This window comes from Zonotrichia albicollis, chromosome 24, assembly GCF_047830755.1.
Source record: "Zonotrichia albicollis isolate bZonAlb1 chromosome 24, bZonAlb1.hap1, whole genome shotgun sequence".
Lineage (NCBI taxonomy): Eukaryota > Metazoa > Chordata > Aves > Passeriformes > Passerellidae > Zonotrichia > Zonotrichia albicollis.
The window spans coordinates 166,447-193,630 of NC_133842.1; the positions used below are offsets into that span (position 1 = coordinate 166,447).

At 36.9% G+C, this 27,184-nt stretch overlaps 1 protein-coding gene across 1 annotated transcript in view; it reads left to right on the top strand.

Moving 5' to 3' along the window:
- LOC141731618 (uncharacterized) overlaps positions 1 to 27,184 on the top strand; it is a 52,170-nt gene that overhangs the window by 245 nt on the left and 24,741 nt on the right. Inside the window, 6 exon segments of the mRNA XM_074558030.1 lie at positions 4,699 to 4,723; positions 4,814 to 4,965; positions 10,176 to 10,314; positions 19,370 to 19,527; positions 21,874 to 21,950; positions 21,953 to 22,059. Of these exon segments, the coding sequence (XP_074414131.1) occupies positions 4,699 to 4,723; positions 4,814 to 4,965; positions 10,176 to 10,314; positions 19,370 to 19,527; positions 21,874 to 21,950; positions 21,953 to 22,059 (658 nt within the window).

The window sequence follows — 27,184 nt, forward strand, 5'->3', positions numbered from 1 at the left end:
GCACCGGGGAGGGACCCCCAGACCCCTCCTTGCCCCTGGGACCCCGGGGGCGGGCGGGGAGTGCAGCGCCCAGCGCGGTCCGGGAGCACCGGGGGGAGGAAACCTGAGGGGGTTCCGGCGGCCGCCGCGCTTAATACGGCGTTGGTTGTGTTGTTTTTAATGAATGCTCTTTGTAATGGTCATTTTGCCGTTAATTGGCGTAGTTAAGGCGTTGTTTCATTGTGGGTTTTTCGCCGTCAGCGCTGCTCCGGGGCTGTGTGCGATTTGATTGCGCGCTGTGTGGGATTTGATGCTGTCCCGTTTCCGCCGCGCCTCACTTCTCTATTTTTAATTTTCAATTCATTTTCCTTTTAGTATTTCTCCTCATTACACTTATATCACTTATATTTCAAACCCAAACCGCAAATTGCGGGCGCTCTTTTGGGTTATTTTTCCTGCTGAAACCATCGCGGGTGGGGCGGGGGCCGAACAAAGCGCCGCGCCCGGATGCGCCTCGCCGGCAGCGGGGATGGAAATTAAGCCCACAACCCCCAACTTTAACACGCACACTTGGATTTTGGGTGCAATTCCCAGGAATTTGTTGAAACTTTGGGGTAATTTCGGGATGCGTTAGGGGGTCCGGGACCCGCTTTTTCTCCCGCCCGCCATTTTGTGGTTTTGCCTCTGCGCCACCGCCGCCATTTTGTGCGCGCGGCGCGTGCGCGGCGCCGCTGCCGCAGTGACACATCCGGGTCCTTCCGTTAAATCAGATTTAATCCAATCAAGCCAAAATAAATCAAATTTAATCAAACGGTTACATCGAAAATTAAACTCTAAAATTTAGGCTTCGAGCATAAAAAAATCCCCCCGCGGTTTCTTCTTTGCGAGGCGGGAAATTGCCGCCGTGTCGTGAGGGGGTGGGTTCAGTTCCGCACTCTCCGGTGCGGATTTCTGAGGGAGAATTAAAAGTATTTTAATGAAATATAAAGTTTATAAGTAAATTTGTGTTTTATTGTGCTGCTTATACCATTTTGGGGGGGTTATTTTGATTTTAAATTTAGTTTTTTACATCCTCCGAATATTCCCCCCCCGGGGCACGCCTTTTGTTAGGCGAAGCCTGAAGGGAATTAAGAGTTTCCCTTATACTTTAACAATTAAATATTTAAATTTCAAATTTGTCCTGTTTAATTTTTTGTATAAATAATTTAATTCCTTCATTTTGTGAGGTTTTGGAGGCTTTTTGCCCTTAGAGCCATGTGCTTTCACACCGCCTTTTGTTCTGTGGTGCCTGAGGGGAATTGAAACTTTTTTCTTGCTATTTTCCTGCCGGAATAAATAAATTTACATTATTATTGTTTTATATGACACACAAATAATTAAATTCGAGCTCTAGAGTGCATTTAAAGGGAGATATTTGCTGTAAAAACCGGAATTTTAGACTCTTTTCGTTGTATTAAATCTGAGGGGGCTTTAAGGCTTCATGTCCCTTTTCACGCCTAACTAATAAAATTCATCTTTAATTTCCCTTTTTTTACAATTCAAAAGAACCAAATTTGGGGGAAATCAAGAGAAATCTTCTTTTTGGGCGGGAAGTTTCACTCCAGCAGGGGTTCGCTGCTTTTGGGTGGATGAAAAATTCAATTTTTTCTTTATTTTATGCTGAAATTTCGCTGTTTCTGCCCGAAAATAAAAATTAGTCCTAATCATCTAATTAAATTGATAATTAAAAAAGCTCCAATACATTGGGGAAAATCCGTTTTTATGTATTATTTATGGAATCATTGTTAATTGGTGATAAAATAGTATTATGAATATTAGCGTATTATTTATTTTTATTTTTTATTGTTTTTTTTGGAGTAATTAGCCCCAATTTTTAACCATTTTCTCCCTAGATTTAATAAAGGAGGATAAATCGATTTATTTTACCAACTTCTGATTAATTAACCCCAACTTTTAACTCTTTTCTTTTTATATTTAATGAGTATAGGAATATTTATTTACTTTAATCAAATTTTCGTGATTAACCCCAATTGTTAAACGCCTTTTCCCCCAGGATAATGAACTGTGACAATTTTATTTAATTTTAAGCAATTTCTGAGTCATTAACCCCAATTTTTAACGCTTTCCTCCCTGGATTGAATAAATTAAGGGAAATACAATTAATTTAAATATTTTCTGCTTGAATAACCTCAAATTTTTTAAGAGCTTCCTGTCGAGATTTAGTAGATATGGAAAATCAAAAAATGGATTTATTTCATGCGATTTTTGCTCGATTAATCTCAATTTTTAACCCTTCCCTCCCCAAATATAATCATGATAGAAAATACCTTTATTTTAAGCAATTTTTGCTTGATTAACCTCAACTTTTCACCCTTCCCAGACGTTATAATTTCAGAAAATTGATTTATTTTATGTGATATTTGCTTGGTTGACCTCAACTTTTAACCCTTTTTTCCTCAGATATAATAATGATAGAAAACACCTTTATTTTACTCAATTTTTGCTTGATTTACCACAACTTTTAACCCTTCCCAGACGTTATAATTTCAGAAAATTGGATTTATTTTATGCGTTTTTTGCTTGATTAACCTCAATTTTTAACCCTTCCCACTCCAAATATAATAATGATAGAAAATACCTTTATTTTAGTCAATTTTTGCTTGATTAACCACAACTTTTAACCCTTCCCAGACATTATAATCTCAGAAATTTGATTTATTTTATGTGATATTTCCTTGATAAACCTGAAATTTTAACCCTTCCCTCCCCAGATGTAATAATTCCAGAAACTTGATTTATTTTATGTGATTTTTGCTTGATTAAGCCGAATTTTTAACCCTTCCTAGACATTATAATTTCAGAAAATTGATTTATTTCATGCGTTTTTTGCTTGATTAACCCGAATTTTTAACCCTTCCCAGACGTTATAATTTCAGAAAATTGGATTTATTTTATGTGTTTTTCGCTCGATTAACCCGAATTTTTAACCCTTCCCACCCCAAATATAATAATTATAGAAAATACCTTTAATTTAAGCAATTTTTGCTTGATTCACCACAACTTTTAACCCTTCCCAGACGTTATAATTTCAGAAAATTGATTTATTTTATGCGATTTTTGCTTAATTAACCTCAACTTTTAACCCTTTCCTCCCTGGATATAATAATGATAGAAAATACCTTTATTTTAAGCAATTTTTGCTTGATTAACCTCAACTTTTAATCCTTTTTTCCCGAGATATTATAATTACAGAAAATTGATTTATTTTAAGTGATATTTGCTTGATTCACTTCAAGTTTTAAGTCTTCCTTCCCCAAATGTAATGATTACAAAAAATAGATTTATTTCATGCAATTTTTGCTTGATTAACCACAACTTTTAACCCTTCCCAGACATTATAATTTCAAAAAATTAATTTATTTTATGTGTTTTTTGCTTAATTAACCTCAATTTTTAACCCTTTTCTCCCCAGATGTAATAATTCCAGAAACTTGATTTATTTTATGTGATTTTTGCTTGATTTACCTCAACTTTTAACCCTTCCCAGACGTTATAATTTCAGAAAATTGGATTTATTTTAATTAATTTTTGCTTGATTAACCGCAGCTTTTAACTCTTCCTTCCCCAGATGTAATAATTCCAGAAACTTGATTTATTTTATGTGATTTTTGCTTAATTAACCCGAATTTTTAACCCTTCCCAGACGTTATAATTTCAGAAAATTGGATTTATTTTATGCGTTTCTTGCTCGATTAACCTCAATTTTTAATCCTTTTCTCCCCAGATGTAATAATTTCAGAAATTGGATTTATTTCATGCAATTTTTGCTTGATTTACCTCAACTTTTAACCCTTCCCAGACGTTATAATATCAGAAAATTGGATTTATTTTATGCGATTTTTGCTTAATTAACCAGAATTTTTAACCCTTCCCTCCCTAGATGTAATAATTTCAGAAATTGGATTTATTTCATGCAATTTTTGTTTGATTGACCTCAACTTTTAACCCTTCCCAGACGTTATAATTTCAGAAAATTGGATTTATTTTAAGTAATTTTTGTTTGATTAACCTCAACTTTTAACCCCGCCCCAAATATAATAGTGATAGAAAATACCTTTCTTCTAATTAATTTTTACTTGATTAACCACAACTTTTAACCCTTCCCAGACGTTATAATTTCAGAAAATTGGATTTATTTTATGCGTTTTTTCCTTAATTAACCTGAATTTTTAACCCTTCCCTCCCCAGATGTAATAATTTCAGAAACTTGATTTATTTTAAGTAATTTTTGCTTGATTAACCTCAACTTTTAACCCTTTCCTCCCTGGATACAATAATGATAGAAAATACCTTTATTTTGCTCAATTTTTGCTTGATTAACCTGAACTTTTAACCCTTCCCTCCCCAGATGTCATAATTCCAGAAACTTGATTTATTTTATGTGATTTTTGCTTAATTAACTCGAATTTTTAACCCTTCCCAGACGTTATAATTTCAGAAAATTGAATTTATTTCATGCGATTTTTGCCCGATTAACCTGAATTTTTAACCCTTTCCTCCCGAGATATTATAATTACAGAAAATTGATTTATTTTGCGCGATTTTTGCTTGATTTACCTCAACTTTTCACCCTTCCCAGACATTATAATTTCAAAAAATTAATTTATTTTATGTGTTTTTTGCTTGATTAACCTCAATTTTTAACCCTTTCCTCCCCAGATTACAGCCAGACGGCCACCCAAAGGTACGAACCCCCCTCCCCCCCATTTCCCCACCCTAAAATCCTTTTATTTGGGAATTTTAAATTAAATTTATTTTTATTTTTTGTGCTCAGTTACGGCGCCTACCCCGCCCCCCCCGGGCAGAGCTACTCGCAGGGGGGGGGGCAGAGCTACGGCCAGCAGAGCTACGGGGGGTACGGACAGAGCTCGGACACTGGGTATGGTCAGGGAGGGTACAGCTCCTCCTACCAACAGAGCCAGAGCGGTGAGTAAAGATAAAAATGTAAAAAATATTAAATTATTCATGAAAATAGCAAAAATCCCTGTGTTTGTATCACATCGTATGCAGAATCGGTGGTTTTGTACCTTAAATCGGCAATTTTGGACCCAAAATGGATCCAAAACTGACTCAAAACTGATCCCAGAGCTGCCTGGGTAGAGCCCAGTAAATGAGCCCAAAATCCCCAAAAATTCCCCCCAAAAATTCCACAAAAATTCCACAAAAATTCCCCAAAATCTCAATTTTTCACGCCCAAAAAATTCTCAAAAATCTCAATTTTTCATGCCAAAAAATTCCCCAAAAATTCCCAAAATCTCAATTTTTCATGCCCAAAAATTCCCCCAAAAAATTCCCAAAAAATTCCCAAAAATCTCAATTTTTCCTGCCCAAAAAATTCCACAAAAATGCCACAAAAATTCCACAAAAATTCCCGAAAATCTCAATTTTTCATGCCCAAAATTTCCACAAAAATTCCACAAAAATTCCCAAAAATCTCAGTTTTTCATGCCCAAAATCCCCAAAAAATTCCCCAAAAATTCCAAAAAAATTCCCCAAAAATTTCACAAAAATTCCCAAAAATCTCAATTTTTCATGACCAAAAAATTCCACAAAAATTCCACAAAAATTCCCAAAAATCTCAATTTTTCATGCCCAAAAATCTCAGAATCCCAGAAAATCCCCCAAATCCCATCCTTGTCTCCCATTGTATTGAATTGTGAGCCCCAAAGTGCCCCAAGGACACGGGGTACGGACAGGGGGGGTACAGCTCCTCCTACCAACAGAGCCAGAGCGGTGAGTGAGGTTAAAAATATAAAAAAATGTAAAATTATTAATGAGAATTGCAAAAATCCCCGTGTTTGTATCATATTGTACCCCAAAACTGAGCCCCAAGGACACGGGGTACGGACAGGGGGGGTACAGCTCCTCCTACCAACAGAGCCAGAGCGGTGAGTGACACAAAAAATATAAAAAAAATTAAATTATTCACAAAAAACCCCGTGTTTGTATCACGTTGTATTGAAATGTGAGCCCCAAAAGTGCCCCAAGGACATGGGGTACGGACAGGGGGGGTACAGCTCCTCCTACCAACAGAGCCAGAGCGGTGAGTGAGGATAAAAATGTAAAAAATGTAAATTAATGAGCAAAAATCCCGGTGTTTGTATCATATTGTGCCCCAAACCTGAGCCCCAAAGTGCCCCAAGGACACGGGGTACGGACAGGGGGGGTACAGCTCCTCCTACCAACAGAGCCAGAGCGGTGAGTAAAGATAAAAATGTAAAAAATATAAAAAAAATCAAAATATTAATGAAAATTGCAAAAATCCCTGTGTTTGTATCCCATTGTATTCAAACGTGAGGCCAGAACTGCCTGGGCAAAGCCAGAGCAGTGAATGAGCCCAAAATCCCTAAAAATTCCCCCAAAAAATTCACAAAAATCTCAATTTTTCATGCCCAAAAATTCCCCAAAAAATTCTAAAAAAATTCCCAAAAAAATCCCAAAAAATTGCCGAAAAATTCCCCAAAATCTCAATTTTCATGCCCAAAAATTCCCCAAAAAATTCCCAAAAAATTCAAAAAAAAATTCCAAAAAAATTCCCCAAAAAATTCCCCAAAGTCTCAATTTTTCATGCCCAAAAAATTCCACAAAAATTCCAGAAAAATTCCCAAAAATCTCAATTTTTCGAGCCCAAAATTCCAGAAAAATCCCCCAAATCCCGTCCTTGTCTCCCATTGTATTGAATTGTGAGCCCCAAAGTGCCCCAAGGACACGGGGTACGGACAGGGGGGGTACAGCTCCTCCTACCGACAGAGCCAGAGCGGTGAGTAAAGATAAAAATGTAAAAAATATAAAAAAAATGAAAATATTCACAAAAATCCCCGTGGTTGTATCACATCGTATGCAAAATCGGTGGTTTTGTGCCTTAAATTGGCAGTTTTGGACCCAAAATGGATCCAAAACTGATCCCAGAACTGAGATCAGAGCCCAGTAAATGAGCCCAAATTCTCCAAAAATTCCACAAAAAAATTCCCAAAAAATCTCAAATTTTCGTGCCCAAAAATTCCCCAAAAAATTCTAAAAAAATTCCCCAAAAATTCCCAAAAAATTCCCCAAAATCTCAATTTTTCATGCCCAAAAAATTCCACAAAAATTTCCAAAAATCTCAAATTTTTCATCCCCAAAATTCCAGAAAAATCCCCACCCTTGTATGCCTTTATACCCAAAATTGGCACTTTGGGACCCAAAACTGGGCAGAGCCAGAGCTGTGAGTGAGCCCAAAATCCCTAAAAATTCCACAAAAATTCCCCAAAAAATTCCCAAAAATCTCAATTTTTCATGCCCAAAAATTTCCACAAAAATTCCCAAAAATCTCAATTTTTCATGCCCAAAAAATTCCCAAAAATCTCAATTTTTCATGCCAAAAAATTCCCAAAAAAATTCCCAAAAATCTCATTTTTTCATGCCCAAAAAATTCCCAAAAATCTCAATTTTTTGAGCCCAAAAATTCCCCAAAAAATTCCCAAAAATCTCAATTTTTTGAGCCTAAAAATCCTACCAAAATTCCCAAAAATCTCACATTTTCATGCCCAAAAAATCCCACAAAAATTCCTAAAAATCTCAATTTTTTGAGCCCAAAAATCCCCCAAAAATTCCCAAAAAATTCCCAAAAAATTCCACAAAAATTCCTGAAAAATTCCCAAAAATCTCAAATTTTCATGCCCAAAAATTTCCACAAAAATTCCCAAAAATCTCAATTTTTCATGCCGAAAAATTCCCCAAAAAATTCCCAAAAATCTCAATTTTTCATACCCAAAAATCTCAATTTTTCATGCCCAAAAATTCCCCAAAAAATTCCCAAAAAATTCCCCAAAATCTCAATTTTTCATGCCCAAAAAATTCCACAAAAATTCCAAAAAAATTCCCAAAAATCTCAATTTTTCGAGCCCAAAATTCCAGAAAAATCCCCAAAAATTCTATTCTTGTATCCCATTGGACCCAAAATTGGCACTTTTGGACCCAAACCTGAGCCCCAAAAGTGCCCCAAGGACACGGGGTACGGACAGGGGGGGTACAGCTCCTCCTACCAACAGAGCCAGAGCGGTGAGTGAGGGGAAAATATAAAAAAAATTAAATTATTCATGAAAATAGCAAAAATCCCCATGTTTGTATCACGTTGTATTCAAATCTGAGCCCAAAAGTGCCTGGGCAGAGCCAGAGCAGTGAAAGAGCCCAAAATCCCTAAAAATTCCCCCCAAAAATTCCCAAAAATTTCTATTTTTCATGCCTAAAAATTCCCCAAAAAATTCCCCAAAAATTACCAAAAAATTCCACAAAAATTCCTGAAAAATTCCCAAAAATCTCAAATTTTCATGCCCAAAAATTCCCCAAAAAATTCCCAAAAAATTCCCCAAAATCTCAATTTTTCATGTCCAAAAAATCCCACAAAAATTGCACAAAAATTCCCAAAAATCTCAAATTTTTCATGCCAAAAAATTCCACAAAAATTCCAACAAAAATTCCACAAAAATTCCAAAAAAATTCCCCAAAATCTCAATTTTTCATGCCCAAAAATCCCCCAAAAATTCCCAAAAAATTCCCAAAAAATTCCACAAAAATTCCTGAAAAATTCCCAAAAATCTCAAATTTTCATGCCCAAAAATTTCCACAAAAATTCCCAAAAATCTCAATTTTTCATGCCCAAAAAATTCCCAAAAATCTCAATTTTTCATGCCCAAAAATTCCCAAAAATCTCAAATTTTCATGCCCAAAAATTCCCCAAAAATTCCCCCAAAAATTCCCAAAAATCTCAATTTTTCATGCCCAGAAATTCCCGAAAAATTCCCCAAAATCTCAATTTTTCATGCCCAAAAAATTCCCAAAAATTCCCCCAAAAATTCCTCAAAATCTCAAATTTTTCATGCCCAAAATCCCCAAAAATTCCCAAAAAATTCCCAAAAAAATCCCCAAAATCTCAATTTTTCACGCCCAAAAAATTCCCAAGAATTCCCCAAAAAATCCCAAAAATCTCAATTTTTCATGCCCAAAAATTCCCCAAAAATTCACAAAAATCTCAAATTTTTCATGCCCAAAAATTCCCCAAAAATTCTCCAAAAAATTCCCAAAAATCTCAATTTTTCATGCCCAAAAATCCCTAAAAATTCCACAAAAATTCCCAAAAATCTCCATTTTTCATGCCCAAAAATTCCCCAAAATCTCAATTTTTCATGCCCAAAAATCCCAAAATTCCAGAAAAATCCCCAAAATCCCGTCCTTGTCTCCCTTTGGACCCAAAACTTGCATTTTTGGACCCAAACCTGCCCTGAAACCCCAATTAATTCTTAATTATTTCCTAATTTCTTCTCTTTTTGCCTCTATTTTGAAGTTTATTTGTAATTACTCTTAATTAATTATTAATTGCTTCCCATTTTCCCTTGGTTTTCCCCTCAATTTTCCTTATTTTCTCCCCATCTCTAAATTACTTTGATTAATTGGTAATTGTTTCCCAATTTCCCTTTTTTCCCCCAATTTCCTATTTTTATCCCATTTCTAAATTAATTATTAATTACCGTAATTAATTACTAATTTTTTTCCAATTCCCTGATTTTCCTAATTAACTGTAACACCGTTATTTCATGATTTCCTCTGTTTTTTCCCCGTTTCCCCATTATAAAATTAATTCCTAATCACCGTTAATTAATTGCTAATTGTTTCTCAATTTCTCTTTTTTCCCCAATTTCCCTTATTTTTTCCCTCTTTCTAAATTAAATATTAATCAATTCTTAATTGATTCGTAATCTTAACCCTAACCCTTTTCCAATTCCCCGATTGGAAATAAATTCCCATTTTCCCCCATTATAAAATTAATTTATAATCGCTGTTAATTAATTAATTGCTTCCCAATTTCCCTTGGTTTTCCCCTTAATTTCCCTTGTTTTCTCCCCATCTCTAAATTACTTTGATTAATTGTTAATTGTTTCCCAATTTCCCATTTTCCCCCATTATAAAATTAATTTCTAATCTCCATTAATTAATTAATTGCTTCCCAATTTCCCTTTTCTTTCCCTCGAAATTTCCCAATTTCTTTTTGTTTTTTCCCCATTTTTTTTCCCTGTTATTCCTCCTGCTTTCCCTTATTTCCCCCATGTAAATTCCCCATTAATTACCGCTAATTAACCATTAATTATTAATTATCGCAGGTTATTCAGCGCCAGCGGCTCCTCCCTCCTACGGCTCCGGCGGTTTCGGTTCCGGGCAGAGCTCCCAGGGCAGCTACGGCCAAACCTCCTCCTATCCTGGCTATTCCCAGCCCCCTGCGGCCGCCTCCGCCTCGGGAAGGTGATTAACTAATTAATTAATTAGTAATTAGTAACTATGGATTGGTTTTGGGAGGTTAAAGCCCAAATTATTGACCCCAAACCCACCCCAGTCATTCCCAGTAACACCAAACCTTCTCCTATCCTGGTTATTCCCAGCCCCTGTGGCCTCAGGAAGGTGATTAACTAATTAATTAATTAGTAATTAGTAATTATGGATTGGTTTTAGGAAGTTAAAGCCCAAATTAGTGACCCCAAACCCACCCCAGTCACTGCAGTGACCCCAAAGCTCCTCCTATCCTGGTTATTCCCAGCCCCTGTGGCTTCGGGAAGGTGATTAATTAACTAATTAGTAATTAATTAATAGTTATTAGCGATTATTGTTAATAAAAATCCCATATTGGGAACCCAAACCCATCCCAGTCATTCCCAGTAACACCAAACCTCATCTTATCCTGGTTATTCCCAGCCCCTGTGGCCTTGGGAAGGTGATTAATTAGTTAATTAATTAGTAATTAGTAATTATGGATAGGTTTTGGGAAGTTAAAGCCCAAATTAGTGACCCCAAACCCACCCCAGTCACTGCAGTGACCCCAAACTTCATCTTATCCTGGCTATTCCCAGCCCCTGCAGCTTTGGGAAGGTGACTAATTAGTTAATTAATTAGTAATTAGTAGTTATTAGTGATTATTGTTAATAAAAATCCCAAATTGGGAACCCAAACCCATCCCAGTCATTCCCAGTAACACCAAACCTGCTCCTACCCTGGTTATTCCCAGCCCCTATGGTCTCAGGAAGGTGATTAATTAACTAATTAGTAATTAATTAATAGTTATTAGTGATTATTGCTAATAAAAATCCCATTTTGGGAACCCAAACCCCTCCCAGTCATTCCCAGTAACACCAAACCTTCTTCTATCCTGCTTATTCCCAGCCCCTGCAGCCTTGGGAAGGTGATTAATTAACTCATTAATTAGTAATTAGTAATTATGGATTGGTTTTGGGAAGTTAAAGCCCAAATTAGTGACCCCAAACCCATCCCAGTCATTCCCAGTAACACCAAACCTCATCTTACCCTGGTTATTCCCAGCCCCTGCAGCCTTGGGAAGGTGATTAACTAATTAATTAATTAGTAATTAATAGTTGTTAGTGATTATTGTTAATAGAAATCCCAAATTAGCGACCCCAAACCCACCCCAGTCACTGCAGTGACCCCAAACCTTCTCCTATCCTGGTTATTCCCAGCCCCCTGCGGCTGCCTCTGCTTCGGGAAGGTAATTAATTAACTCATTAATTAGTAATTAGTAATTATGGATTGGTTTTGGGAAGTTAAAGCCCAAATTAGTGACCCCAAACCCATCCCAGTCATTCCCAGTAACACCAAAGCTCCTCCTATCCTGGTTATTCCCAGCCCCTGCAGCCTTGGGAAGGTGATTAACTAATTAATTAGTAATTAATTAATAGTTATTAGTGATTATTGTTAATAAGAATCCCAAATTAGTGACCCCAAACCCACCCCAGTCACTGCAGTGACCCCAAACCTTCTCCTATCCTGGCTATTCCCAGCCCCCTGCGGCCGCCTCCGCCTCGGGAAGGTGATTAATTAGTTAATTAATTAGTAATTAGTAATTATGGATTGGTTTTGGGAAGTTAAAGCCCAAATTAGTGACCCCAAACCCATCCCAGTCACTGCAGTGACCCCAAACTTCATCTTACCCTGGTTATTCCCAGCCCCTGTGGCTTTGGGAAGGTGATTAATTAATTAATTAATTAGTAATTAGTAATTATGGATTGGTTTTGGGAAGTTAAAGCCCAAATTAGTGACCCCAAACCCACCCCAGTCATTCTCAGTAACACCAAACCTGCTCCTATCCTGGTTATTCCCAGCCCCTGCAGTCTTGGGAAGGTGATTAATTAATTAATTAGTAACTAATTAGTAATTATGGATTGATTTTGGGAAGTTAAAGCCCAAATTAGTGACCCCAAATCCCTCCCAGTCACTGCAGTGACCCCAAACCTCCTCCTATCCTGGTTATTCCCAGCCCCTGTGGCTTTGGGAAGGTGATTAATTAACTAATTAATAATTAATTAATAGTTATTAGTGATTATTGTTAATAAAAATCCCATATTGGGAACCCAAACCTCATCCCAGTCATTCCCAGTAATGCCAAACCTGCTCCTATCCTGGTTATTCCCAGCCCCTGTGGCCTCAGGAAGGTGATTAATTAGTTAATTAGTAATTAATTAGTAATTATGGATTGGTTTTGGGAAGTTAAAGCCCAAATTAGTGACCCCAAACCCACCCCAGTCACTGCAGTGACCCCAAACTTCATCTTATCCTGGTTATTCCCAGCCCCTGCAGCCTTGGGAAGGTGATTAATTAACTCATTAATTAGTAATTAGAAATTATGGATTGGTTTTGGGAAGTTAAATCCCAAATTAGTGACCCCAAACCCATCCCAGTCATTCCCAGTAACGCCAAACTTCCTCCTATCCTGGTTATTCCCAGCTCCTGTGGCCTTAGGAAGGTGATTAATTAACTAATTAGTAATTAATTAATAGTTATTAGTGATTATTGTTAATAAAAATCTCAAATTGGGAACCCAAACTCATCCCAGTCACTGCAGTGACCCCAAACTTCATCTTATCCTGGTTATTCCCAGCCCCTGCAGCTTTGGGAAGGTGATTAACTAATTAATTAATTAGTAATTAGTAATTATGGATTGGTTTTGGGAAGTTAAAGCCCAAATTAGTGACCCCAAACCCACCCCAGTCACTGCAGTGACCCCAAACCTTCTCCTATCCTGGTTATTCCCAGCCCCTGTGGCCTCGGGAAGGTGATTAATTAACTAATTAGTAATTAATTAATAGTTATTAGTGATTATTGTTAATAAAAATCCCAAATTGGGAACCCGAACTCATCCCAATCATTCCCAGTAATGCCAAACTTGCTCCTATCCTGGTTATTCCCAGCCCCTGTGGTCTTTAGGAAGGTGATTAATTAACTAATTAGTAATTAATTAATAGTTATTAGTGATTATTGTTAATAAAAATCCCATATTGGGAACCCAAACCCACCCCAGTCATTCCCAGTAACACCAAACCTGCTCCTGTCCTGGCTATTCCCAGCCCCTGTGGCTTTGGGAAGGTGATTAATTAGTTAATTAATTAGTAATTAGTAATTATGGATTGGTTTGGGGAAGTTAAAGCCCAAATTAGTGACCCCAAACCCACCCCAGTCACTGCAGTGACCCCAAACTTCATCTTATCCTGGTTATTCCCAGCCCTTGTGGCTTTGGGAAGGTGATTAATTAATTAATTAGTAACTAATTAATAGTTATTAGTGATTATTGTTAATAAAAATCCCAAATTGGGAACCCAAACCCACCCCAGTCATTCCCAGTAAGGCCAAACCTCATCTTATCCTGGTTATTCCCAGCCCCCCTCCGCCTCGGGAAGGTGATTAATTAACTCATTAATTAGTAATTAATAGCTATTAGTGATTATTGGTAATAAAAATCCCAAATTAGTGACCCCAAACCCACCCCAGTCATTCCCAGTAACACCAAACCTCCTCCTATCCTGGTTATTCTCAGCCCCTGTGGCTTTGGGAAGGTGATTAATTAATTAATGAATTAGTAATTAGTAGTTATTAGTGGTTGTTGTTAATAAAAATCCCAAATTAGTGACCCCAAACCCCTCCCCAGTCACTGCAGTGACCCCAAACTTCTTCTTATCCTGGTTATTCCCAGCCCCTGCAGCCTCGGGAAGGTGATTAATTAATTAATTAATTAGTAATTAGTAATTATGGATTGGTTTTGGGAGGTTAAAGCCCAAATTAGTGACCCCAAACCCACCCCAGTCACTGCAGTGACCCCAAACTTCATCTTATCCTGGTTATTCCCAGCCCCTGCGGCCTTAGGAAGGTGATTAATTAACTAATTAGTAATTAATTAATAGTTATTAGTGATTATTGTTAATAAAAATCCCAAATTGGGAAGCCAAACCTCATCCCAGTCATTCCCAGTAACGCCAAACCTTCTCCTATCCTGGCTATTCCCAGCCCCTGTGGCCTCAGGAAGGTGATTAATTAACTAATTAGTAATTAATTAATAGTTATTAGTGATTATTGTTAATAAAAATCTCAAATTGGGAACCCAAACCTCATCCCAGTCATTCCCAGAGCTCCCCTGCAGCTGCCAGGGCCTCTCACAGGCGATAATTATTAAGTCATTAATTACGAATTATTAATGAGTTATTAATATTTTATTGGGGGAGTTTTGTGGGTGAATCCCGGCTGGGTTTGGGTCAAATTTTTGGGGGAATTTTGGGGGAATTTTGCTCAAATTTTGGGGCGGTTTTAGGGCGAATTTCTGGGTGGGTTTTGGGGTCAAATTCTGATTTTTTTTTGATAAATTCCAGGGTTTTTTTGGGATATTTCCAGGTTTTTTCTGGGAAAATTCTGGTTATTTTTTGGGAAAATTCCAGGGGTTTTTTGGGAAAATTTAGTTTATTTTTTAGGAAAATTCCAGTTTTTTTCTGGGAAAATTCTGGTTATTTTTTGGATAAATTCCAGGTGTTTTTTGGGAAACTTCTGGGGTTTTTTTGGGAAAATTCCAGGTGTTTTTTGGGTCAAAATCTGTTTTTTTTTTGATAAATTCCAGGTGTTTTTTGGGAAATTTCCAGGTGTATTTTGGGTCAAATTCCAGGTGTTTTCTGGGCGACTTCTATGTGGTTTTTGCTCAAATTCTAGGTGGTTTTTTGGGTCAAATTCTGGTTATTTTTGGGTAAATTCCAGGTATTTTCTGGGTCAAATTCTGGTTATTTTTTGGATACATTCCAGGTGTTTTTTGGGAAATTTCCAGGTATTTTTTGGGTCAAATTCTGTTTTTTTTGGATACATTCCAGGTGTTTTTTGGGAAATTTCTGGTTATTTTTGGGATAAATTCCAGGTGTTTTCTGCGTAAAATTCTCGTTATTTTTTGAGAAAATTCCAGGTGTTTTTTGTGAAAATTCTGGTTATTTTTTGGGAAAATTCCAGGTGTTTTTGGAAAAATTCCAGGTATTTTTTGGGTCAAATTCTGCATATTTTTTGGGAGAATTCTAAGTATTTTCTGGGTCAAATTCTGTGGGTTTTTTGACAAATTCCAGGTGTGTTTTGGGTGAATTCCGGGTGTTTTTTGGGTGACTTCTATGTGGTTTCTGCTCAAATTCTGGGTGTTTTTTTGGATCAAATTCTGTTTATTTTTAGGGTAAATTCCAGGTGCTTTTGGGTGAAATTCTGGTTATTTTTTTTGTGAATTCCAGCTTTTATTTGGGTCAAATTCAGGATTTTTCGGGGTAAAATTCCAGCTGTTTTTTAGTAAATTGCAGCTGCTTTTTGGGTGAAATTCCAGGTGTTTTTTGGGAAATTTCCAGCTGTTTTCTGGGTCAAATTCTGGTAATTTTTTGGATATATTCAAGGTATTTTTTGGGAAATTTCCAGGTGTTTTCTGGGTCAAATTCTGGTTATTTTTGGGATAAATTCCAGGTGTTTTTTGGGAAAATTCTTGGTGTTTTCTGGGTCAAATTCTGGTTTTTTTTGGCTAAATTCCAGGTGTTTTTTGGGTCAAATTCTGGTTATTTTTTGGATAAATTCCAGGGGTTTTTTGGGAAATTTCCAGGTGTTTTCTGGGTCAAATTCTGCATATTTTTTGGGAGAATTCCAAGTGTTTTTTGGGTCAAATTCTGTTTGTTTTTTGACAGATTGCAGGGGTGATTGCAGGGTGATTTTTTGACAGATTTGTTGGGTGATTTTTATGTGGTTTTTGCTCAAATTCTGGGTGTTTTTTTGGGTGAATTTCTGGTTATTTTTTGGGTAAATTCCAGGTGTTTTTTGGGTCAAATTCTGTGTATTTTTTGGGTGATGTTTATGTGGTTTTTGCTCAAATTCTGGTTGGTCGTTTGGGTCAAATTCTATTTATTTTTTGGGTCAAATTCTGTTTATTTTTAGGGTAAATTCCAGGTGGTTTTGGGTGAAATTCTGGTTATTTTCTGGGAAATTTCCAGCTGTTTTTTGGGTCAAATTCTAGTTATTCTATGGATAAATTCCAGGGTTTTTTTGGATGATTTTGATCTGGTTTTTGTTCAAATTCTGGGTGTTTTTGGGTGAAATTCTTGTTATTTTTCAGTTAATTCCAAGTGGTTTTTGGATCAAATTCTGGTTATTTTTTGGGTAAATTCCAGGTGTTTTTTGGGTCAAATTTTGCGTGTTTTTTGGGTGACTTTTATGTGGTTTTTGCTCAAATTCTGGGTGGTTTTTGGGTCAAATTATGTTTATTTTTAGGGTAAATTCCAGGTGGTTTTGGGTGAAATTCTGGTTATTTTTTGAGTGAATTCCAGCTTTTATTTGGTTGAAATTCTGGGTTTTTTGGGGTAAAATTCCAGGTGGTTTTGGGTGAAATTCTGGTTATTTTTTGGAAAAATTCCAGGTGTTTTCTGGGTCAAATTCTGCGTATTTTTTTGGAGAATTCCGAGTGTTTTTTGGGTCAAATTCTGTTTTTTTTTTTGTCAAATTGCAGGTGTGTTTTTGGGTGATTTTTATGTGGTTTTTGCTCAAATTCTGGGTGGTTTTTTTGGTGAAATTCTGGTTATTTTTAGGGTAAATTCCAGGTGGTTTTGGGTGAAATTCTCTTTATTTTTTGAGTGAATTCCAGCTTTTATTTGGTTGAAATTCTGGATTTTTTGGGGTAAAGTTCCAGCTGTTTTTTGGTAAATTTCTCCTGCTTTTTGGGTGAAATTCCAGGTGTTTTTTGGGAAATTTCCAGGTGTTTTCTGGGTGAAATTCTGGTTATTTTTTGGATAAATTCCAGGTGTTTTTTGGGTCAAATTCTCTTTAGTTTTTGGATGAATTTAAGGTTATTTTGAGGGTAAATTCCAGGTGGTTTTGGGTGAAATTCTGGTTATTTTTTGAGTGAATTCTGGCTTTTATTTGGGTCAAATTCTGGGTTTTTTGGGTGAAATTCCAGCTGCTTTTTTGTAAATTCCAGCTGCTTTTTGGGTAAATTCCAGGTGTGTTTTGGGAAATTACTTGGTATTTTCTGGGTCAAATTCTGGTTATTTTTTGGGTAAATTCCAGGTATTTTCTGGGTCAAATTCCGCGTATTTTTTGGGTGATTTTGATGTGGTTTTTGCTCAAATTCTGGGTGTTTTTTTGGGTGAATTTGAGATTATTTTCAGGGTAAATTCCAGGTGCTTTTGGGTGAAATTCTGGTTATTTTTTGAGTGAATTTCAGCTTTTATTTGGGTCAAATTCTGGATTTTTTAGGGTAAAATTCCAGGTGGTTTTGGGTCAAATTCTGGTTTATTTTTGGGATATTTCCAGGTGTTTTCTGGGTCAAATTCTGGTTATTTTTTGGGAAAATTCCAGGTATTTTTTGGGTCAAATTCTGCGTATTTTTTGGGAGAATTCCAAGTGTTTTTTGGGTCAAATTCTGTTTGTTTTTTGTCAAATTGCAGGTGTTTTTGGGCAACTTCTATGTGGTTTTTGCTCAAATTCTGGGTGGTTTTTTGGGTCAAATTCTGGTTATTTTTTGGGTAAATTCCAGGTGGTTTTGGGTGAAATTCTGGGTGTGTTTTGGGTGAAATTCTATTTATTTTTTGGGTGAATTTCTGGTTATTTTAAGGGTAAATTCCAGGTGGTTTTGGGTCAAATTCTGGTTATTTTTTGCGTGAATTTCAGCTTTTATTCTTGTTATTTTTGAGCTAATTCCAAGTGGTTTTTGGGTGAAATTCTGGTGATTTTTCAGCTAATTGCAAGTGGTTTTTGGGTTAAATTCTGGTTATTTTTTGGGTGAAATTCCACCTGTTTTTCACACCAAACCCAGCTCCATTTTTACAATTCCCCCCCTGTTTCTTGTGCAAATCCCACTTTTCCTCCCCATCTCCCCCTTTTTCCCCCCAAATCTCCCATTTTTAACCAAAATCTCCCTTTTTTCCCACATTTATGGCAGCGGAAATTTCAGGTGTTTTTTGGTCAAATTCCAGGTGGTTTTTGGGTGATTTTTATGTGGTTTTTGCTTAAATTCCGGGTGGTTTTTTGGGTGAATTTCAGGTTATTTTTTGGATAAATTCCAGGTGGTTTTGGGTGAAATTCTGGTTATTTTATGGATAAATTCCAGGTGTTTTTTGGGAAATTTCTAGGTGTTTTCTGGGTTAAATTCTGGTTATTTTTTGGATAAATTCCAGGTGTTCTTTGAGTAAATTCCAGGTGGTTTTTGCTCTAATTCTAGGTGTTTATTTGGGTCAAATTCTCTTTATTTTTTGGGTGAATTCCAGGTGGTTTTGGGTGAAATTCTGGTTATTTTTTGAGTGAATTCCAGCTTTTATTTGGGTCAAATTCTGGATTTTTTTGGGGTAAAATTCCAGCTGTTTTTTGGGTGAAATTCCAGCTGTTTTCTCGGTCAAATTCTGGTTATTTTTTGGATAAATTCCAGGTGTTTTTTGGGTCAAATTCTGATTTTTTTTTGATAAATTCCAGGTGTTTTTTGGGTGATTTTTTATGTGATTTTTGCTCAAATTCTGGGTGTTTGTTTGGGTGAATTTGAGATTATTTTTAGAGTAAATTCCAGGTGGTTTTGGGTGAAATTCTGGTTATTTTTTGGGTGAATTCTGGCTTTTATTTGGGTCAAATTCAGGGTTTTTGGGGTAAAATTCCAGGTGGTTTTGGGTGAAATTCTGGTTATTTTTTGAGTGAATTCCAGCTTTTATTTGGCTCAAATTCTGGTTATTTTTTGGGAAAATTCCAGGTGTTTTTGGAAAAATTCCAGGTATTTTTTGGGTCAAATTCTGCGTATTTTTTGGGTGATTTTTATGTGGTTTTTGCTCAAATTTTGGTTATTTTTTGAGTGAATTCCAGCTTTTTTTTAGGTCAAATTCTGAATTTTTCAGCTGCTTTTTGGCTGAAACTCCAGCGGTTTTTCACACAAATTTTTACAATTCCCCCCCTATTTCTTGCCCATCTCCCCCTTTTTCCTCCCCAACTCCCATTTCCCCCCAAAATCTCCCATTTTTAACCAAAATCTCCATTTTTTCCCCAGTTACGGCGGCGGCTCCGGCAGCTCCAGCTACGGCCAAGCCCCGAGCGGGGGCTACAACCAAACCCAGAGCGGGGGCTACGGCCAGGGGGGCTACGGCCAACAGGGCTCCTACAGCGCCCCCAGCTACAGCCAGCAGGGCCAGTACAGCTCCGGGGGATGTGAGTGGAATTCCTGAAAAAATCGGGAATTTTTGGGGCGAAATTTGGGGATTTTGGGCAAAATCGCGGCTGAAATCGGCTGAAATTTGGGGTGGAATTAAAGGATTTGGGATGGGAACAGTCGTTCTATAACCCTACCCAAATCGTATCTGAGATGGGAGTGGAATTCCAAAAAAAAATTGGGAATTTTTGGGGTGAAATTTGGGGATTTTGGGCAAAATCGCGGCTGAAATCGGCTGAAATTTGGGGATTTTGGGGGGATTTTGGGGGGATTTGGGATGGGAACAGGGGTCCTACAACCCCCCCAGCTACAGCCAGCAGGGCCAGTACAGCTCCGGGGGATGTGAGTGGAATTCCAGAAAAAATTGGGAATTTTTGGGGTGAAATTTGGGGATTTTGGGCAAAATCGGGAGTGTTTTGTGTGAAATCGCGGCTGAAATCGGTCAAATTTTGTGTGAAATTTGGGGATTTTGGGGAGATTTTGGGTGGGAACAGGGGTCCTACAGCGCCCCCAGCTACAGCCAGCAGGGCCAGTACAGCTCCGGGGGATGTGAGTGACCTTCCACAAAAAAATTGGGAATTTTTGGGGTGAAATTTGGGGATTTTGGGCAAAATCGCGGCTGAAATCGGTCAAATTTTGTGTGAAATTTGTGTGAAATTGGCTCAGTTTTAAGGGAATTTGGGGTGTAGTCATCCTGCAATCCCCCTCAAATCACATTTGGGATGTTGAGTGACATTCAAAAAAAAATTAGGAATTTTTGGGGCGAAATTTGGGAATTTTGGGACAAAATTTGGGAATTTTGGGCAAAATCGCGGCTGAAATCGGACAAATTTTGTGGGAAATTGGCTCAGTTTTAAGGGATTTTTGGGTGGAATTGAGGAACAGTCGTTCTACAGCTCCACCCAAATCACATCTGGGATGGGAGTGGAATTCCAGAAAAAATTTGGGAATTTTGGGGTGAAATTTGGGAATTTTGGGACGAAATTTGAGGATTTTGGGCAAAATCGCGGCTGAAATCGGACAAATTTTGTGGGAAATTGGCTGAATTTTAAGGGAATTTGGGGTGTAGTCGTTCTACAACCTTACCCAAATCACATCTGGATGTGAGTGGAATTCCAAAAAAAATTTGGGAATTTTGGAGCAAAAATTGGAATTTTGGGGTGAAATTTGGGGATTTTGGGCAAAATCGCGGCTGAAATCGGACAAATTTTGTGTGAAATTGGCTCAATTTTAAGGAATTTGAGGTGTAGTCACTCTACAACCTCACCCAAATCACATCTGGGATGTGAGTGATATTCCAAAAAAAATTGGGAATTTTTGGGGCGAAATTTGGGGATTTTGGGACAAAATTTGAGGATTTTGGGCAAAATCGCGGCTGAAATCGGTCAAATTTTGTGTGAAATTGGTTCAGTTTTAGGGGAATTTGGGGCAGAATCCTCTTGGATTTGGGGCCGAAAAGCCGCGATTTTTGCCGAAATTCCCATTTTTTCCCAATTTTCCCTAATTCCTCTGTTTTCTCCCCATTCCAGCCAACAGCTCCGGGCAGGATGGGGGAATTTGGGGCTGATTTTGGGTAGAATCTGCTCAGATTTGGGTCTGAAAGTGCCCAGTTTTTGCCCGGATTTTTGCCAAAATTCTCCTTTTTTTCTAATTTTCCCTAATTTTCCCTTTTTCTCCCCATTCCAGCCAACAGCTCTGGGCAGGACGGGGGGTTTGGGGCTGGTTTGGGTCCGAAATTGCCCAATTTTTCCCCCAATTTTTCCCCAATTTTTCCCCAATTTTCCCCAAAATTCCCAATTTTTTAAATTTTCCCTAATTTTCCCTTTTTCTCCCCATTCCAGCCAACAGCTCCGGGCAGGACGGGAAATTGTGGCTGTTTTGGGGTTGATTTGGGCTGATTTGGGGCAAAATTCTTTAAATTTGGGGCCACATTTGGGTCCGAAAAGCCGCGATTTTTGCCGAAATTCCCATTTTTTCCCAATTTTCCCTAATTTTCCCTTTTTTTCCCCATTTTAGCCAGCAGCTCCGGGCAGGACGGGGGGTTTGGGGCTGATTTGGGTCCGAAATTGCCCAATTTTTGCCCAATTTTTGCCCAATTTTCCCCCAATTTTCGCCCAAAATTCCCAATTTTTCCCAATTTTCCCTAATTTTTCCTTTCTTTTCCATTTCTAGCCAACAGCCACGGGCAGGACGGGGGTTTGGGCTTGGTCTGGGTCTGATTTGGGGCAGAATTCTCTGGATTTGGGGCCAAAAGTGCCCGATTTTTGCCCAATTTTTGCCCGAATTCCCAATTTTTCCCATTTTTTCAATTTTTCCCTAATTCCTGTGTTTTCTCCCCATTCCAGCCAGCAGCTACGGGCAGGACGGGGCCTCGCTGGGCTCGGGGGGGTACCAGGACCCTCCCGGGGGGGGCTCCTACGGCTCCCAGGCCCCCCCGAGCGGAGCCGCGGCCGCGGCGCCTTCGGCTCCAACCGGGGCGGCTTCGAGCGCGGAAACCGAGGAAATCGGGGGAACAGGGGAGCATCCATGGGGTGAGTGAGCCAAATCATGGGATTTCAGCCCAAAATGGGAATGGGAGGGGGGAGAAAAATTGGGGAAAAAAAGAGAGAAGAAACTGCGAAAATTGGGGTAAAAATGAGGGAGAAGTAGAGGAAAAAGGGGGAGAAACTGGGGAGAAAACGTGAGGAAAATTGGGAAGGAAATGGAAAATAATGGTAGGAAAATGAGAGAAAAGTGGGATGAGAACAGGGGAAAAGTGGGATGAGAATGTGGAAAAAATGGGGAGACAAATTGGGAAAAAATGGGGGAAAATGGAAGAGAAATGTGGAAAAAAATGGGGGAGAAAATGGGGTGAGTGAGCCAAAATCACAAGAATTCAGTCCAAAATGGGCACAAGGGAGGGAGTAGAAATGGGAAGGAAGCAGGAGAAAAATTGGGGAAAAAATTGGGGAAAAATGGAGGAGAAATGTGGGAAAAAATGGGGAAGGAAATGGGGGAGAAATGGGAAGAAACTGGGGGAAAAATTGGGGGAAAATGGAAGAGAAATGAGGAAGAAATTGGAGAAAAAATGGGGAGAAAAATGAAGAAAAAAATCAGGAAAAATGAGGGAAAGGTGGGGAAAATTGTCAGAAAATGGGGGAAAAGTTGTAGGAAAATAGGGGGAGAAATGGGGGAAAAAATGAGGGAAAAATGATAAAAAATGGGGAGCAAATGGAGGAAAATTAGAGAGAAAATGGGGGAAAGTGTGGGAGAAATGGGGAGAAATCTTCCATGGGGTGAGTGAGCCAAAAATGCAGAAATTGAACCCAAAATGGGCACCAGGATGGGGGAAAAATGGGAAGGAAGTGGGAAAAAAATTGGGGAAAAATTGGGGAAAAAAGAGAGAAGAAAGTGTAGAAATTGGGGTAAAAATGAGGGAAAAGTAGAGGAAAATTGGGGAGAGAAATGAGAAAAAATGGGAAAACTTGTAGGAAAATCAAGGAGAGGTTGAGGAAAAATAATGGGGAAATATTGTAGGAAAAAGGGAAGAAAATGGGAAAAACAACAGGAAAATGAAGAAAAAATAAAGGAAAAAGAGGTTGGAAAATTGAAGAGAAATTGGGGTAAAAATGAGGAAAAATTGGGGAGAGAAATGAGGAAAAAATGGGAAAATTGGGAAGAAAGTGGAGGAAAAATGGGGAGAAAAAATGAAGGAAAGTCGTGGGAAAATATAGAAAAAAAGATGGAAAAATGAGGGAGAAATAATGGGGAAATATTGTGGGAAAATGAGGAGAAAATGGGGAAAATTGAGGAAAATGGGGAAAAAATGGGGAAGAAATTGGAGAAAAATGGGGAGAAAAGTGGAGAAAAAATCAGGAAAAATGGGGGAAAGGTGGAGGAAGAATTGTAGGAAAATGAGGGAAAATTGGGGAGAAAACGTGAGAAAATTGGGAAGGAAATTGAAAAAATGGTAGAAAAATGAGGGGGGAAATGAGAGAAAAAATGCAGAAAAAATGGGGCAGAAATGTGGAAAAATGAAAGAAATGGGAGAGAAAATGGGGAGAAAAATTAGGAAAAAATGGGGAAAATGGAAGAGAAATGTGGAAAAAAATGGGGGAGAAATTGGGGAAAAATTCTGAAAAATTTAGGGAGAGATGGGGAAACCAGTGGAGAAATGGGAAGAAAAATAAGGAAAAAAATGGGGGAAAATGGGAAGAAAATGGGAAAAAACAGTGGGAAAATAGGGGAAAATGGAGGAGAAAAAATAAGGAAAATTTAGGGGGGAAAATGAGGGAAATTTGGAGGAAAATGGGAGAAAATTGGAGAAAAAAGGGGAGAAAATTTGAGAAAAAAATCCGGAAAAAAATGAGGGAAAGTTGGGGAGAAAATGCAGAAAAATAAAGAGAAAATGTGGGAGAAATAGAGAGAAAAATGGGGGAAAATGATGAAAAAATGGGGAGAAAATGGAGGAAAATCAGAGGGAAAATGGGAGAAAAATCAGGAAAAAAATGGGGGAAAAGGAGGAAAAAATTGGGGGAAAAATGGGGAAAATTTGGGAAAAAGTGGGGGAAAATGGAGAAATAATGAGAGAGAAAATTGGGAAAATTGAGAAAAAGTGAGGGGAAAATGGAGAAAAATTAAAAGAAAATTGGGAAAATTTGGGGGAAAGTTGGGGAGAAAATGGGGGAAAAATGAGGAAAAATTGTGGGAAAATGGGAGGAAAATTGGGGAGGAAAATGAGGGAAAATTGGGGAAAAATAATGGGGAAATATTGCAAGAAAAATGGGAAAAAATGGGGAAAAAATGGGGAAAAAAATTCAGAAAAAGCGTCAAAAAATGGGGAGAAATTGGGAAAGGAAAATGAGGAAAAATGGGATTTTGGTTGGAAAAAAATTGAAAAATTTAAAATTTTTTTTGGGTAAAAAAAAGGTAAAAAAATGGATTTTGGTGGAATTTCAAAGTGGAAAAATTGGAATTTTTGGGGTGGAAAAAAATGAAAATGTTCCAAGGTCGCTGCAGCCTCTGGTCCCGGCAGGGGGAAAATATTGAGGAGAAAAAGGTGAAATTTGGGAAAAATATTGAGAAAAATAAATGGAATTTTAGGGGAAAATGCTTTAAAATTGTGGAAAATATAAGGGAAAAAAAAAGCGAATTTTGGGGGAAAAATAAGGAAAAAAAGCGGAATTTGGGGTAAAAATAATAAAAAAAACCTTGTGAAAAGTGGATTTTAGAAGGAAAAAAATGTGGTAAAAAGGTGGAATTTAGGGTAAAAATCAAGAGAAATAATGGAAATAAAATGGTGGAATTTAGGGGAAAATATTGGGGGAAAAAAAGGTGAAAAATGGTAAAAAAATGGTAAAAAATGGTAAAAAATTGGTAAAAAAATGATGTGTTTTGAGGTCACTGCAGAGAAAAATGGTGGAAAACGGTGGAAAAGTGGATTTGGAAGGAAAATCCACAAATGGGAAAAGTTTGGAGAGGAAATTTTGGTGTCCCGGTGCTTGGAAATGGTGAAAAACGGTGAAAAAATCACAAAAAAAGCAAAATAATGGGTAAAAAATCACAAAAATAAAGGTGAAAATAGGGAATAAAAATGGGGAAAAAATGGGTTAAAATTATGGAAAATGGAAAAGTGAGAGGGAAGTGGTAAAAAAAATTAAAAATGGTTGGAAGTGGCAAAAAATAGCAAAAAATGAATAAAAAAAGTGGTTAAAAATAGCAAAAAAATGCCAAAAATGGCAAAAAAAGGAAAGAAAAAATGGTGAAAAAGTGGTGAAAATATGGGAAAATTTGGTAAAAGTGGCAGAAAAGGGAAAAACAAGAAAAATTCAAAAAGGGGGAAAAAATGAAGGAAAAATGATTGAAAATTCAAAATAAATGGGAAAAAGTTGGTTTGAAAATGGTGAAAAAAAGGAAAAATGAGGGAAAAATGAAAATATGGGAAAGGTTAAAAAATGGAAAAAATGGAAAAAGTGGTTTAAGAAATGAAGAGAAAAAGGAAAAAATAAAAATGGTAAAAAATGGTGGAAAAATGGTGAAAAAATGGTGAAAAAAGGGTTAAAAAATGTAAAAAAATAAAAAGGAAAAATTGGTTTGAAAATGGGAATTATAAAGGGAGAAACGTGATTAAAATGCAGGGAAAAAAAGGGGAAAATTGGTGAAAAAATAGTTGAAAAATCAGGGAAAAATGGGTGAAAAAAGGTGAAAAATGGTTAAAAAATCAGGGAAAAATTGATGAAGAAAACCCAAAAAAAAGGGTGAATTTGGTGAAAAAAATGGTTAAAAAAATCAGAGAAAAATTGGTGAAAAAAGACCAAAAAAAGGGTGAAAAAATGGTCAAAAAATCAGGGAAAAATTGGTGAAGAAAAGCCAAAAAAGGGTGAAAAAGTGGTTTAAAAATCAGGGAAAAATTGGTGAAAAAAGGTGAAAAATGGTTAAAAAATCAGGGAAAAATGGGTGAAAAAAGGCCAAAAAAAGGGTGAATGTGGTGAAAAAAAATGGTTAAAAAATCAGAGAAAAATATGTGAAGAAAGGTCAAAAAAAGGTGAGAAAATGGTTAAAAAATCAGGAAAAAAATCAGTGAAAAAAGGCCAAAAAAAGGTGGAAAAATGGTTAAAAAATCAGGGAAAAATGGATAAAGAAAAGCAAAAAACAAAACGTGAATGTGGTGAAAAAAATGGTTAAAAAATCAGGGGAAAATTGGTGAAAAAAGGTTAAAAAATGGTTAAAAATTCAGGGAAAAACTGGTGAAGAAAAGCCAAAAAGAGGTGAAAAATAGTTAAAAAATCAGGGAAAAATCGGTGAAAAAAAGTGAAAAAAATGGTGAAAAATGGTTAAAAGATCAGAGAAAAATTGGTGAAAAAAATCAAAAAAAAGGTGAAAAATGGTGAAAAAAATGTTAAAAAATCAGGGAAAAATTGGTGAAAAATGGTGAAAAAATCAGGAAAAAGTAGATGAAGAAAAGCCAAAAAAAAGGTGAATTTGGTGAAAAAAATTAGGGAAAAATGGGTAAAGAAAAGCCAAAAAAAAACTGGAAAATGGTTAAAAAATCAGGGAAAAATTGATGAAGAAAAGCCAAAAAAAGGTGAATTTGGTGAAAAAATGGTTAAAAAATTTGGGGAGAAATGGTGAAAAAAGGGCAAAAAAAGGGTGAATTTGGTGAAAAAAATCAGGGAAAAATGGGTAAAGAAAAGCCAAAAGAAAGCTGAAAAATGGTTAAAAAATCAGGGAAAAATGGTGAAAAAAAAGGTTGAATTTGGTGAAAGAATGGTTAAAAAATCAGGGAAAAATTGGTGAAAAAAGGCCAAAAAAAGGTGAATTTTTTGAAAAAAATGGTTTAAAAATCAGGGAAAAATTGGTGAAGAAAAGCCAAAAAAAAGCTGAAAATGGTTAAAAATCAGGGAAAAATTGGTCAAAAAAAGGTTGAATTTGGTGAAAAAAGATGTTAAAAAATCAGGGAAAAATTGGAGAGAAAAGGCCAAAAAAAAGGTGAAAAAATGGTTAAAAATCAGGGAAAAATTGATGAAGAAAAACCAAAAAAAGGTGAAAAAATGGTTAAAAATCAGGGGAAAATTGGTGAAAAAAGGTGAAAAAATGGTTAAAAAATCAGAGAAAAATTGGTGAAAAAAAGCCAAAAAAAGGTGAAAAATCAGGGGAAAATTGGTGAAAAAAAGCCAA